Source organism: Caretta caretta, chromosome 2 (genome assembly GCF_965140235.1).
Source record: "Caretta caretta isolate rCarCar2 chromosome 2, rCarCar1.hap1, whole genome shotgun sequence".
NCBI classification, from domain to species: Eukaryota; Metazoa; Chordata; order Testudines; family Cheloniidae; genus Caretta; species Caretta caretta.
Genome location: NC_134207.1, coordinates 112,477,751 through 112,491,185, shown reverse-complemented (window position 1 = coordinate 112,491,185; position 13,435 = coordinate 112,477,751). Strand labels below are relative to the sequence as shown.

Here is a 13,435-nt window from a genome sequence, read left to right as displayed (position 1 = left end):
CTGATGTGACTGGGAGTAACAAGAGATGAATTCCTACTTCTTGCATCCCATGAAACATAGCACAAAGATCGGGTCAAGCCACTAGTGATGATAAAAAAGAAGTTGAAGTCAAATCTTCATTCATTGTTCAAATTCTCTATTCTGTCCTGAGCACATGGCAGCCCCATTGCTGGTAGTGCCTCACTTCACTCAACTGACGGTGTTCGATAGGACAGGGATCTGTAAAAGCAACACAGAGGTTGAGTAGAATCTGTAAGTCGCTGATGTAGATTTTTAAGAATCAAGTCTGTGTACTTTTTCAGTTGTCTTAACAAACACTTCTTGTCCTCTTCACTTAAGGATTCGATATAAATGCCTTCATTACTCAACTTCTGGACTGAAGTCTTTGCTTCTTCCATGCTTTTTCAATGATAGCTCTCTGATTGATCCAAATGTAGCTTCTATTGCTGGACAAAGATTTACTACTGTTGTAGCAGATGCCTGGATGGCATTGTTTAATGATCCAAGTGGTTTCAACAGTAGACTTATAAGGGAGAGAATGGCAATAGTCTTCTCTGAACGTAGTAGCAAAAGTAATCCACCAGCCTCACACTACTTAGATCCATCCCATCTTGGTAGATACTACTTTCCAAAGCCAGTAATAATGGCTGGAGTAATTTTAAGACAACAGCCAAGGATCACTCATGAGAAAGCCAGAGGGTTTTCCCAGGTTGGACTAATTTGAACTTCAGTCCCAGTGTATTTTCTATATTTTCCATGATATTCAGTCTTTTTGGACTCTTGCTGAAAAAAGAATATAATGAAGACATTAAATTTATAGCTTTTTAAATGTCTTTTGAAGAGTCTGCAGCTCGTACTAGCGCTAGTTGGAGTAGATGGCCTCTACAGTGTGTATAGGAGAGATTAGGGTTACACTTTTCTCTGAGCAAAGCTTATACTCCACCATGTCTTCTAGAGAAGTTTGCAGCTCCATCAAATGCACAAGCAGCCATCTGTTTGGGGTCCAACTGACAAGCATGTAACTCTTCTAAGATGTGGGTTGTCACAGATGCAGCCGATGTGTCTTCTATAACTTGAACATCTAGAAATGCATCTACTGGCCAACCACTGACATCAAGATAACGGACACAATGACTTAATACTTGATGTGCATTTGCATCATTGCATTCATCAGCCGGTATGCAAATTTTTTTTGTGGTGAGAGAGTTCTTCACTTTTTCAGTAGTTGAGTCTTTCACTCTTGCACCACATGCTTCTAGCCAGTCAGTTGAGTTTCTGGCAGAAAGATAGTGAGCATTTGCTGGTCTTGTTCAGAACCAGTGTTCAACCTCAGGATGAACAAGTGACAATGAACTTAACATTGGCCTCCAGTTTGTAGTGTGTGGTATCTCTTGCTTAAATAGAAAGTATGATGCCACAGCCATGTTTGTTCGCATGAACTGTGTTGTGTCTCCAGCATTCTTACAGCCTCATTAACACTCACCGGTGTTGTCCTTGGTCAGTGGAGACTCAGAGTTCAGAGGTGCTTTCACATGAGTTCACCTCCCAGGTGGGGGGCAAGAAGGAACCTTGTTCCTCCAGCTGCTCACTGTTTGCTCTTGCCACTGTTGTTCCTTGTGCCACTGTTCACTCCATCGCTTTGTTGCCAATGGCCCTGCACCATTTGCCACTGTGACCTCTGCGAGTTGGTCTCTTGAGGTTCCACCCAGCTCTCAGTGATTTCAGCTGAGCTCTCAGTGGGGGAACCTCACTGCTAGTGCAGACTGGGCCGTCTCTTCCACAGAAACACTGTCCCACAGCAGGTCTAAGCACTTAGACCTGATTTTCAGTAATTTCAGCTGTAGTGGTCACTTAACAAAATAAAAAGAAAAGGAGTACTTAGAATCATAGAATCATAGAATATCAGGGTTGGAAGGGACCCCAGAAGGTCATCTAGTCCAACCCCCTGCTCAAAGCAGGACCAATTCCCAGTTAAATCATCCCAGCCAGGGCTTTGTCAAGCCTGACCTTAAAAACCTCTAAGGAAGGAGATTCTACCACCTCCCTAGGTAACGCATTCCAGTGTTTCACTACTCTCTTAGTGAAAAAGTTTTTCCTAATATCCAATCTAAACCTCCCCCACTGCAACTTGAGACCATTACTCCTCGTTCTGTCATCTGCTACCATTGAGAACAGTCTAGAGCCATCCTCTTTGGAACCCCCTTTCAGGTAGTTGAAAGCAGCTATCAAATCCCCCCTCATTCTTCTCTTCTGCAGGCTAAACAATCCCAGCTCCCTCAGCCTCTCCTCATAACTCATGCGTTCCAGACCCCTAATCATTTTTGTTGCCCTTCCAATTTATCCACATCCTTCTTGAAGTGTGGGGCCCAAAACTGGACACAGTACTCCAGATGAGGCCTCACCAATGTCGAATAGAGGGGAACGATCACGTCCCTCGATCTGCTCGCTATGCCCCTACTTATACATCCCAAAATGCCATTGGCCTTCTTGGCAACAAGGGCACACTGCTGACTCATATCCAGCTTCTCGTCCACTGTCACCCCTAGGTCCTTTTCCGCAGAACTGCTGCCTAGCCATTCGGTCCCTAGTCTGTAGCTGTGCATTGGGTTCTTCCGTCCTAAGTGCAGGACCCTGCACTTATCCTTATTGAACCTCATCAGATTTCTTTTGGCCCAATCCTCCAATTTGTCTAGGTCTTTCTGTATCCTATCCCTCCCCTCCAGCGTATCTACCACTCCTCCCAGTTTAGTATCATCCGCAAATTTGCTGAGAGTGCAATCCACACCATCCTCCAGATCATTTATGAAGATATTGAACAAAACCGGCCCCAGGACCGACCCTTGGGGTACTCCACTTGATACCGGCTGCCAACTAGATATGGAGCCATTGATCACTACCCGTTGAGCCCGACAATCTAGCCAGTTTTCTACCCACCTTGTAGTGCATTCATCCAGCCCATACTTCCTTAACTTGCTGACAAGAATACTGTGGGAGACCGTGTCAAAAGCTTTGCTAAAGTCAAGAAACAATACATTGATGAAGTGAGCTATAGCTCACTTCATCGAAAGCTTATGCTCAAATAAATTGGTTAGTCTCTAAGGTGCCACAGGTACTCCTTTTCTTTTTGTGAATACAGACTAACACGGCTGTTACTCTGAAACTTAACAAAACAAAAGACTCTCTATGGAGCCTAATCAGCTCTGTCTTTAAACAGTGGAAAGGGGCAGGCCAAACAGTACTTCTGACTCAGGTAGACCATCAAGCAAAACACCTGTCCCCACCCTCTCTCTTGATGCCCTCAATCAGCACAGGCTAAGTACAGTTCTACTGCCCTTTACTCAGACAATAAGAACAACTACATTTCATTACCCTTCACCCGCCCTGCCCCCTCCTGCATTCAAGTGATTTGTAACCCAACCCCAGCCAAAATCTATCACTTGGGCAACACAGTTCTGTTTGCTGGATACCTAGGTAGATTAGGTGTGACTGTAAATACAAATCTGGTCCTGAAGCCTTTCTCCCCAGCTCATCACTAGCTGTCAGGGAGAGCTCATTTAGACTTTGCTTACAAATCATAATTTGAAATTATTAGGTTGGCCAACATCACCAAAATGAATGCACTGACATTGTCATAAAGAATAACAGCTGTATAAGGAAGCTAGTCTATGTTCATACTTTTCAAATCTATTATACTTTTTCAGATATACGTATTTTATCACACACTGTATATGCTTTTAAAGTGTGTATTAATGTTTCAATTTCAATTCAAATTTCCAGTCACTAAACAGGAATCACTGCATGTAACTAGTTCACAAAACTGGGAGGGGTGTTGGGGAAATTCACGGGGAGTGTACATCTCTCCCCCCCCCCCCCCCGGAGTGGTGTGGGGTAATCCCATCCTCACCCTCGGTCTAGTCCCTTTACGCTGGATTCCAGTGGCGTAAAGGGACCCTAACAGCCTCGGTTCCAGCTGGAGGAGGATTCCCCTGGCTCAGGTACTGTAGCACACAGCCACAAGACTGTCCTCCAAGGACTCCCCCTTAAGTCACAAGCCCTGGCTTAAAGGGCTCATCAGGGGCAGGCTGCAGACTTTCCAGGCAGTGCTGCTGCCCATAGAGTAGCCCAGGGAGGCTCTCATAACTAACACAGGCGCCAGGTTTAAATTACGCTGGAAGCTGCTCTGGCCCCCAAAACTGCCCAGGATCAGGCGTGTGCAAAGGTGGCCGAAAGCCATGTTAGAACTCCCTCTGCTTGGGATGCAGGTTCTGTGCTGCATCTCTTAGGTTGCGTCTACACTACAAGCTAGGGGTGTGATTCCCAGGTCATGTAGGCATACCTGTGCTAGCTCTCAAACTAGCTGCAACGTAGCCACGGTAACACAGGCAGCAGCGGTGACATGGGCTACCCACCCTGAATACATAGCCAGAGGGTTACGGTGGATTTGTACTGGGGATGGAGAGTGTCGCACAGGCGGCAGCTATTATTTTTAGCACACTGTTACCGTGAGTATGTCTCCTCGATCTGGGAATCACGCCATCCTCTCAAGTGTAGGCACAGAGAGAACAGAAGCTCCCCTCAAGTCCTGATCTTCAAAGCTTTCAGTGGGTTGAGTCCACCCTATTTTAGGGACACCTCTCTCTGACATAAGCCTGAGCTTTCTCACAATAAAATAAAGCCCTTCTATCTTTTTGTGGATAGGGGACAGAGAACTAAAGAGAAGGTAACCATTTTAAGTGAGTGGACTTTGCAAAACACTCAGTCAGATATCACAGTGATGAGTGTGGTATAAATGCATAACGTTACATTAGAACAGATAGCTAAGAAATATGCCATCAGCAAAATTCACAGCTAAATTCAGCCCGCAGACCCTTTATTACTGGTAATGACACAAGAGTCAGAAAGAACCCAGCTGCAATGCTCAGATCCCAAGCAGAGTGTACAGTGCCAGCAGTTAGGGGGGAAAATATTTCCTTTTTTTTCCCCTTAACAGAATGTATCTGAGCTTGAGATCAATGAAATGGATTAAATATAGAGTCCTACCGTCTCATTGAACTAAATGGGGTTGCATGGTCATAACTGGGAGGGGAATTTGAGTCAATCACTGTTCTGACTTTAACTTTACTTCAATTACCGTAAAGTCCAAGTATTAAAAAAAGCCCTATTATAGTGCATCCAAACACTGGATTCTTCCTTGCCATGCCTCCAATTGTATCCATTAACAATCTCTCTACAAGGGAACTCTCAGGTGTAAATTAATGAAAAGACTCCTATTCCCATTGTCTCTTAGTAACTGTAATCTCTCCAGCAATTTAAGGGAGCCAGACTCAAGTACTGGCAGAAGGGATGACAGGTTCTTGTTTTTTGCCTGCTGTCAAAAGCCTAAAGCCTTAGTTCTCCAAGCGTATGTCTACAGTTTGAGCTGCGGGTGTGATTCCCAGCTCAAGGAGACCTATTTGCACTAGCTCTCATCAAGCTCGCATGCTAAAAATAGAGTGTAGTCACTGGTGCGAGTGGCAGGAAGGTCTAGCCACACCAAGTACTTCCCCAGTCTAAGCACATACTGTGGGCAGCTAGCCCCTCCCACTGCTCGCAATGCTGCAACTACACTCTACTTTTATCATACAAGTTTGACGAGAGCTAGCATGGGCATGTCTCCTCAAGATGGGAATCATACTCCCAGCTCAACATCTAGACGTATCCAAGAGGCAAGTGAGCAGTGTTTAAGTGGATAGAGTTTATTAAAAAACAAACATACAACAAAAAACAACCTAGAGTTGAGGCCCCAGTCAAACCTTGGATCTGGGCCCAAATCAAAACACCTGATCCAAGACTTTAAGGAGTTTGAAATATGGATCTCGATCCAAATTTTGAGCCCATCTCTATTAAAAAATAAAATTCTTTAGAATGGTGAGCGGAAGAAAAGGATCATTGGAAAATCAGGATGGTCCTGTAAACATCATTACTTTGATACCACCTATTAAATTTTCAAGACTTCTTGATCGTGACTCACCCTTTCATACATATTATTTTGGTCTCTGCTGTTGCCATGAACACATCTGTAAAACTCCATAACTCATAAAATTATGAATTTCTTTTATATATGGTCCGGTATTTCTACTTGCTCTTGTGAATTCCATATAGGTGAGCAGGGGAGAAGAAAAATATATATATGAATGAATAATAAAAAAGGGATAAAGACCTGATTTTAACTAGTACTTGCTTTCCTTCCCCCTCCTCTCTGCCCCCAGTCTATTACACATCCAGTTCCAAGAAATACAAACAGACCATTTCAACTTAGAACATTTCAGAGAATCAAGTTACTGGGAAGGGGAGACATTTTTATTCCCCAGAGCCTCAAGCCATTACCACCACAAAGCTCAGTCAAATTGCAGCAGCTCATACTCCACACCATGTGGCTCTGCAGTACCCCCCCCCCCAACATTTCAACTTGTCTTGGTGGGGTGAGGACTCCTGCAGCTCCACTGTCTGAAATGGCCCTGTCCTCAGTACACGAGCTTCTAACAGGATGGCTGCATGTGACTCCCCATGTCCTGCTCACTGGCAGGCTCACTTTTCTTTCACCCATTCAAAGGGATCTTCCTTCCACGGGGACAGTTGTTTGGCTCCAAATCAAAATGTTAACATTCTTTTAATTCTGTTAATTTATATACCCAGACTTTGGAGTTTTGTAATTTTCCACTGCAGAGTGCGGGAGGCTGAGAAGGAAATTTTCAAAAGCATAAAGTCAGTGGGAATTGGGCATCATTTGTACCGTTGCAAACCTCTGCCTGATTAACTATGAACTACAAAAGAGAATTTAATGAAGATCCTTATTTTCAGTGTTCTGGGCTGTTTATTCAGCATTCCTGCCCTGATTTGCCGCGAGTGGTGTTTGGCAGACTATACTCACTTACAGAAATGATATGCCCCTTCAGGCCATGGGCAGAGTCTGCACACTCGATCACAGCACTCAGCTGAGGGTAGCCCACACCTGTCTTAATCCGGGTGGTGCACACAGAACCTAGATGAAAAGAAAATAAGATCAAAAGAATGTAGCCAACAGGCTAGCAGAAAAATTTTTCTGTTGATTTTTGTTTCCACAACAGAAAATTGGGTTTTAGCCTAAATGAATATTTTTTTAAACAAAAAGTGTCTGCCTTCCATGGAAAATTTTAATTTTTCATCATAAAACAACATCTGAAAACTGAAATATTTTGATTCTGTAACACTGCCACAATGGCTCATGGGAGTTATAGTTCAGATGCCTCATATCCCCTTTCCCTTTTATTGGCCAGACTCCCAAGTTGGACTTCCTTTCCTATAATGCACCACCATTGCCAGGGACTCCCATGATGTACTTCCCTCTAAGAGGAAAAACCTCGCCTTGCGGGAGATGTAGCCCAACCAGGGAATTGACTCTATAGAAAAGAATGCTAGCATGAAGCACCAAAACTACAATTCCTGTGAGGTTTCAGAGTAACAGCCGTGTTAGTCTGTATTCGCAAAAAGAAAAGGAGTACTTGTGGCACCTTAGAGACTAACCAATTTATTTGAGCACAAGTATTCGTGAGCTACAGCTCACTTCACTGGATGCATTCAATTTTTTTCCACTGAATGCATCTGATGAAGTGAGCTGTAGCTCATGAAAGCTTATGCTCATATAAACTTGATAGTCTCTAAGGTGCCACAAGTACTCCTTTTCTTTTTGTGGATACAGACTAACACGGCTGCTACTCTGAAACCTGTCAGTTTTGTAAAGCAGTCAAACAAACCCAGATTCCAAAGCCCTAATCAACATATACAAGCAGAAGGGAACTACTGGAAAAATAGCAACTTCCACTGATCTTTCACAGGAGTAAAGATATTTAAACAGTGACTGATTTTTCTGAAAACTGGTTGGAAAATTAATTTAAATATAACCTTCACTGTAACTATTTACACTTCAAAGCCTCAAGCTTTATAATTTATCAAGGCAGTTTTCTTTGAAACAGGATGGGAGTTCGTCTGAGTAAAAACCTCAAGATTTGATCTTCTGTGAGTGAACTTTGTTACGTCTGCTTCTAGGCTGGATTACAACTGAAGATCTTTTCTGACAGGTCTCCCAGCAGAGAGTATAGTGCATTCACTGTTAATTGTCTCCACTTAGATACCACAGACTAAATTATTTCTGTGATAATTCACCTGTACGGTAGTCATTACACCTAAACATCTCTGCTGTTTGCATGTAAGGTATCTTATGGTTCTCCTACATTCTATTGTTCTGCACACAACTGCAAGCCTTTGCAGCTCTCAAATTATCTGTTCACGGAGTTCATTACATGAGCTAAAAGGCTTCACCCGCCTGTCCCTGGATCTTTTAATCAGTGAGTGCTACACTGGTCATCCGATTGACACTTTCAAAATTAAACCCAGTCTTATCTGTTTTTACATTTCCCTTTGCTTTGCATTGCGGTCCAGTGGCCAAGCCCTGAATCGGGCCTTAGAAGAACTGCATTCTGTTCCCAGCTCTGCTGCTGACCTGCTGGATGACCTTGGGCAAGTCACTTTGCCTCTCTGTGCCTTAGTTTCTCTATCTGTAAATTGAGGCTAATGATACTTACCTACTGTGTTAAAGTGCTCTGAGAGCTACCAATGACAAGCGCTGTATGAAAGATAGGTATTACTAGAGCAACTATTTTCTGCTTTCCGTTGAATGCTCTGGGATGTTTATGTCTAAGTGTTTTCTAATGGTCTGCAATCACAGCTATTAAAAACAACAAAGCAGGCTTCTATGAGAAGGGGAAAGGTAAACGGGAAGACACAAAAGAACCAGGCACACCCTTGTTCAACAACCAACATCTAGCGACTGAGGGTTTGCCAACACCAAAAAAAAAAAAAAGACGACGACGACCCACAGCAGCGAGTGCCAGAGCCTGAGATCACAAAGCTCACACTCTGGGGGCTAAAAGTAGCAGTGTAGATATTTGGGCTTGAGTTGTAGCCCCAGGTCTGAAACCCTCCCCTGCTGGGTTTCAGAGATCAGGCTCCAGCACAGCCCAAATGTATAAACTGTTATTTTTAGCCCCATATCAGGAGCCCTAGTCAACTGACTTAGGCTTTGAGACTCATGGCCACAGGTCTTTTCTTTGTAGTGTAAACATATCCTCTAAGCACTGGTCTACACTAGGAATTTAGGTCGAATTTAGCAGCGTTAAATTGATGTAAATCTGCACCTGTCCACACGATGAAGCCCTTTTTTTCGACTTAAAGGGCTCTTAAAATCAATTTCCTTCCTCCACCCCTGACAAGTGGATTAGCGCTTAAATCGGCCTTCCTGGGTCGAATTTGGGGTACTGTGGACACGATTCGACGGTATTGGCCTCCGGGAGCTATCCCAGAGTGCTCCATTGTGACCGCTCTGGACAGCACTCTCAACTCAGATGCACTGGCCAGGTAGACAGGAAAAGAACCGCAAACTTTTGAATCTCATTTCCTGTTTGGCCAGCGTGGCAAGCTGCAGGTGACCATGCAGAGCTCATCAGCAGAGGTGACCATGATGGAGTCCCAGAATCGCAAAAGAGCTCCAGCATGGACTGAACGGGAGGTACGGGATCTGATCGCTGTATGGGGAGAGGAATCCGTGCTATCAGAACTCCGTTCCAGTTTTCGAAATGCCAAAACCTTTGTCAAAATCTCCCAGGGCATGAAGGACAGAGGCCATAACAGGGACCAGAAGCAGTGCCGCGTGAAACTTAAGGAGCTGAGGCAAGCCTACCAGAAAACCAGAGAGGCGAACGGCCGCTCTGGGTCAGAGCCCCAAACATGCCGCTTCTATGATGAGCTGCATGCCATTTTAGGGGGTTCAGCCACCACTACCACAGCCATGTTGTTTGACTCCTTCAATGGAGATGGAGGCAACACGGAAGCAGGTTTTGGGGACAAAGAAGATGACGATGATGATGAGGTTGTAGATCGCTCACAGCAAGCAAGCAGAGAAACCGGTTTTCCCGACAGCCAGGAACTGTTTCTCATCCTGGACCTGGAGCCAGTACCCCCCGAACCCACCCAAGGCTGCCTCCTGGACCCGACAGGCGGAGAAGGGACCTCCGGTGAGTATATCTTTTAAAATACTATACATGGTTTAAAAGCAAGCATGTGAAAGGATTAATTTGCCCTGGCATTCGCGGCTCTCCTGGATGTACTCCCAAAACCTTTGCAAAAGGTTTCTGGGGAGGGCAGCCTTATTCCATCCACCATGGTAGGACACTTTACCACTCCAGGCCAGTAACACGTACTCGGGAATCATTGTACAACAAAGCATTGCAGTGTATGTTTGCTGGCGTTCAAACAACATCCGTTCTTTATCTCTCTGTGTTATCCTCAGGAGAGTGAGACATCATTCATGGTCACCTGGTTGAAATAGGGTGCTTTTCTTCAGGGGACACTCAGAGGTGCCCATTCCTGCTGGGCTGTTTGCCTGTGGCTGAACAGAAATGTTCCCCGCTGTTAGCCACGGGGAGGCAGGAGGGTTGAGGGGGTAGCCACGCGGTGGGGGGAGGCAAAATGCGACCTTGTAACGAAAGCACATATGCTATGTATGTAATGTTAATAGCAAGGTTTACCCTGAAAGAGTGTAGCCACTGTTTTACAAAATGTGTCTTTTTAAATAAAGCTGTCCCTTTTTTTTCTCCACCAGCTGCATGTGTTTCAATGATCACAGGATCTTCTCCTTCCCAGAGGCTAGTGAAGATTAGAAAGAAAAAAATGCACTCGTGATGAAATGTTCTCTGAGCTCATGCTGTCCTCCCATACTGACAGAGCACAGACGAATGCGTGGAGGCAAATAATGTCAGAGTGCAGGAAAGCACAAAATGACCGGGAGGAGAGGTGGCGGGCTGAAGAGAGTAAGTGGTGGGCTGAAGACAGGGCTGAAGCTCAAATGTGGTGGCAGCGTGATGAGAGGAGGCAGGATTCAATGCTGAGGCTGCTGGAGGATCAAACCAGTATGCTCCAGTGTATGGTTGAGCTGCAGCAAAGGCAGCTGGAGCACAGACTGCACTACAGCCCCTGTGTAACCAACCGCCCTCCTCCCCAAGTTCCATAGCCTCCACACCAGACGCCCAAGAATGCAGTGGGGGGGGCCTCTGGCCAACCAGCCACTCCACCACAGAGGACTGCCCAAAAAACAGAAGGCTGGCATTCAATAATTTTTAAAGTTGTAAACTTTTAAAGTGCTGTGTGGCATTTTCCTTCTCTCCTCCACCACCTGCCCTGGGCTACCTTGGTAGTCATCCCCCTATATGTGTGACGAATGAATCTTTATGCATGAATGTGAAGCAACAATGACTTTATTGCCTCTGCAAGCGGTGATCGAAGAGAGGAGGGGAGGGTGATTAGCTTACAGGGAAGTAGAGTGAACCAAGGGGCGGGGGGTTTCATCAAGGAGAAACAAACAGAACTTTCACACCGTAGCCTGGCCAGTCATGAAACTGGTTTTCAAAGCTTCTCTGATGCGTACCGCACCCTCCTCTGCTCTTCTAACCGCCCTAGTGTCTGGCTGCGCGTAACCAGCAGCCAGGCGATTTGCCTCAACCTCCCACCCCGCCATAAACGTCTCCCCCTTACTCTCACAGATATTGTGGAACGCACAGCAAGCAGTAATAACAGTGGGAATATTGGTTTCGCTAAGCTCTAACCGAGTCAGTAAAGTGCGCCAGCGTGCTTTTAAATGTCCAAATGCACATTCTACCACCATTCTGCACTTGCTCAGCCTGTAGTTGAACAGCTCCTGACTACTGTCCAGGCTGCCTGTGTACGGCTTCATGAGCCATGGCATTAAGGGGTAGGCTGGGTCCCCAAGGATAACTATAGGCATTTCAACATCCCCAACAGTTATTTTCTGGTCTGGGAATAAAGTCCCTTCCTGCAGCTTTTGAAACAGACCACAGTTCCTGAAGATGCGAACGTCATGTACCTTTCCCGGCCATCCCACGTTGATGTTGGTGAAACGTCCCTTGTGATCCACCATTGCCTGCAGCACTACTGAAAAGTACCCCTTGCGGTTTGTGTACTCGCTGGCTTGGTGCTCCAGTGCCAAGATAGGGATATGGGTTCCGTCTATCGCCCCACCACACTTAGGGAATCCCATTGCAGCAAAGCCATCCACTATGACCTGCACATTTCCCAGGGTCACTACCCTTGATATCAGCAGATCTTTGATTGCATGGGCTACTTGCATCACAGCAGCCCCACAGTAGATTTGCCCACTCCAAAATGATTCCCAACTGACTGGTAGCTGTCTGGCGTTGCAAGCTTCCACAGGGCTATTGCCACTCGCTTCTCAACTGTGAGGGCTGCTCTCATCTTGATATTCTTGCGCTTCAGGGCAGGGGAAAGCAAGTCAAAGATCCATGAAAGTGCCCTCACGCATGCAAAAGTTTCGGAGCCACTAGGAATCGTCCCACACCTGCAACACGATGCGGTCCCACCAGTCTGTGCTTGTTTCCCAGGCCCAGAATCAGCGTTCCACAGCATGAACCTGCCCCATTAGCTTCATGATGCATGCATTGGCAGGGCCCATGCTTTGAGAGAAATCTGTGTCCATGTTCTGATCACTCACGTGACTGCGCTGACGTCGCCTCCTCGCCCGGTATCGCTCTGCCAGGTTCTGGTGCTGCATATACTGCTGGATAATGTGTGTGGTGTTTAATGTGCTCCTAATTGCCAAAGTGAGCTGAGCGGCCTCCATGCTTGCCTTGGTATGGCGTCCGCACAGAAAAAAGGCGCGGAACGATTGTCTGACGTTGCTCTGACGGAGGGAGGGGCGACTGACGACATGGCTTACAGGGTTGGCTTACAGGGAATTAAAATCAACAAAGGGGGTGGCTTTACATCAATGAGTATTTCAGGCAGGACTTCAGGGAGGGTTCCAATAAGAAATGGTGCACCTAACTAATTGTTCTTATTGGAACAAGCAGCTTGGTCTGGCCTCTGATTGATACATGGCTAGATTTACCTCGCTGCACCTTCTCTGTGAGTGACTGCAGTGTGACCTAGAGGAATGAGTCCCCTAGACGGGGAAGAGGGGGGAAGCAAATGAGTACAAAACAAATCTGGTCTATTTCTTGTTTTGATCCACTCCATCTATCTTTTACATCTTTGGCTGGCAGCAGACGGTGCAGAAGGACTGCAAGCCATCCACATCTCTTGCCTGCCTGGCAGAAGATGGTACAGTAGGACTGCTAGCCATCCTCATCTCTTGCCTGCCTGGCAGAAGATGGTACAGTAGGACTGCTAGCAATCTGTATCGCCTGCCTGCTCACCATAAGATGGTTCAATAGGACTGACTGCAGGACTAAAGAGAATGACCTGGTCAAGTCACTCCAAATTTAGTCCCTGCGACCATCTCTGACCAGGCGCTCCTGATCGACCTCACAAAGGCGACCAGGAGCACCTC

At 45.8% G+C, this 13,435-nt stretch overlaps 1 protein-coding gene across 5 annotated transcripts in view; it reads right to left on the bottom strand.

Moving 5' to 3' along the window:
- Positions 1-13,435, bottom strand: part of GMPR (guanosine monophosphate reductase) — a 68,620-nt gene that overhangs the window by 28,992 nt on the left and 26,193 nt on the right. For all 5 annotated transcript variants that reach the window (XR_012667024.1, XM_048839920.2, XM_048839922.2 and 2 more), the window contains one exon: positions 6,915-7,021. Coding sequence is in view for 4 of the 5 variants with exons in the window: in XM_048839920.2 (XP_048695877.2) it covers positions 6,915-7,021 (107 nt within the window). In the remaining variant the exon portion in view is untranslated. The remainder of the gene's footprint in view (positions 1-6,914; positions 7,022-13,435) is intronic.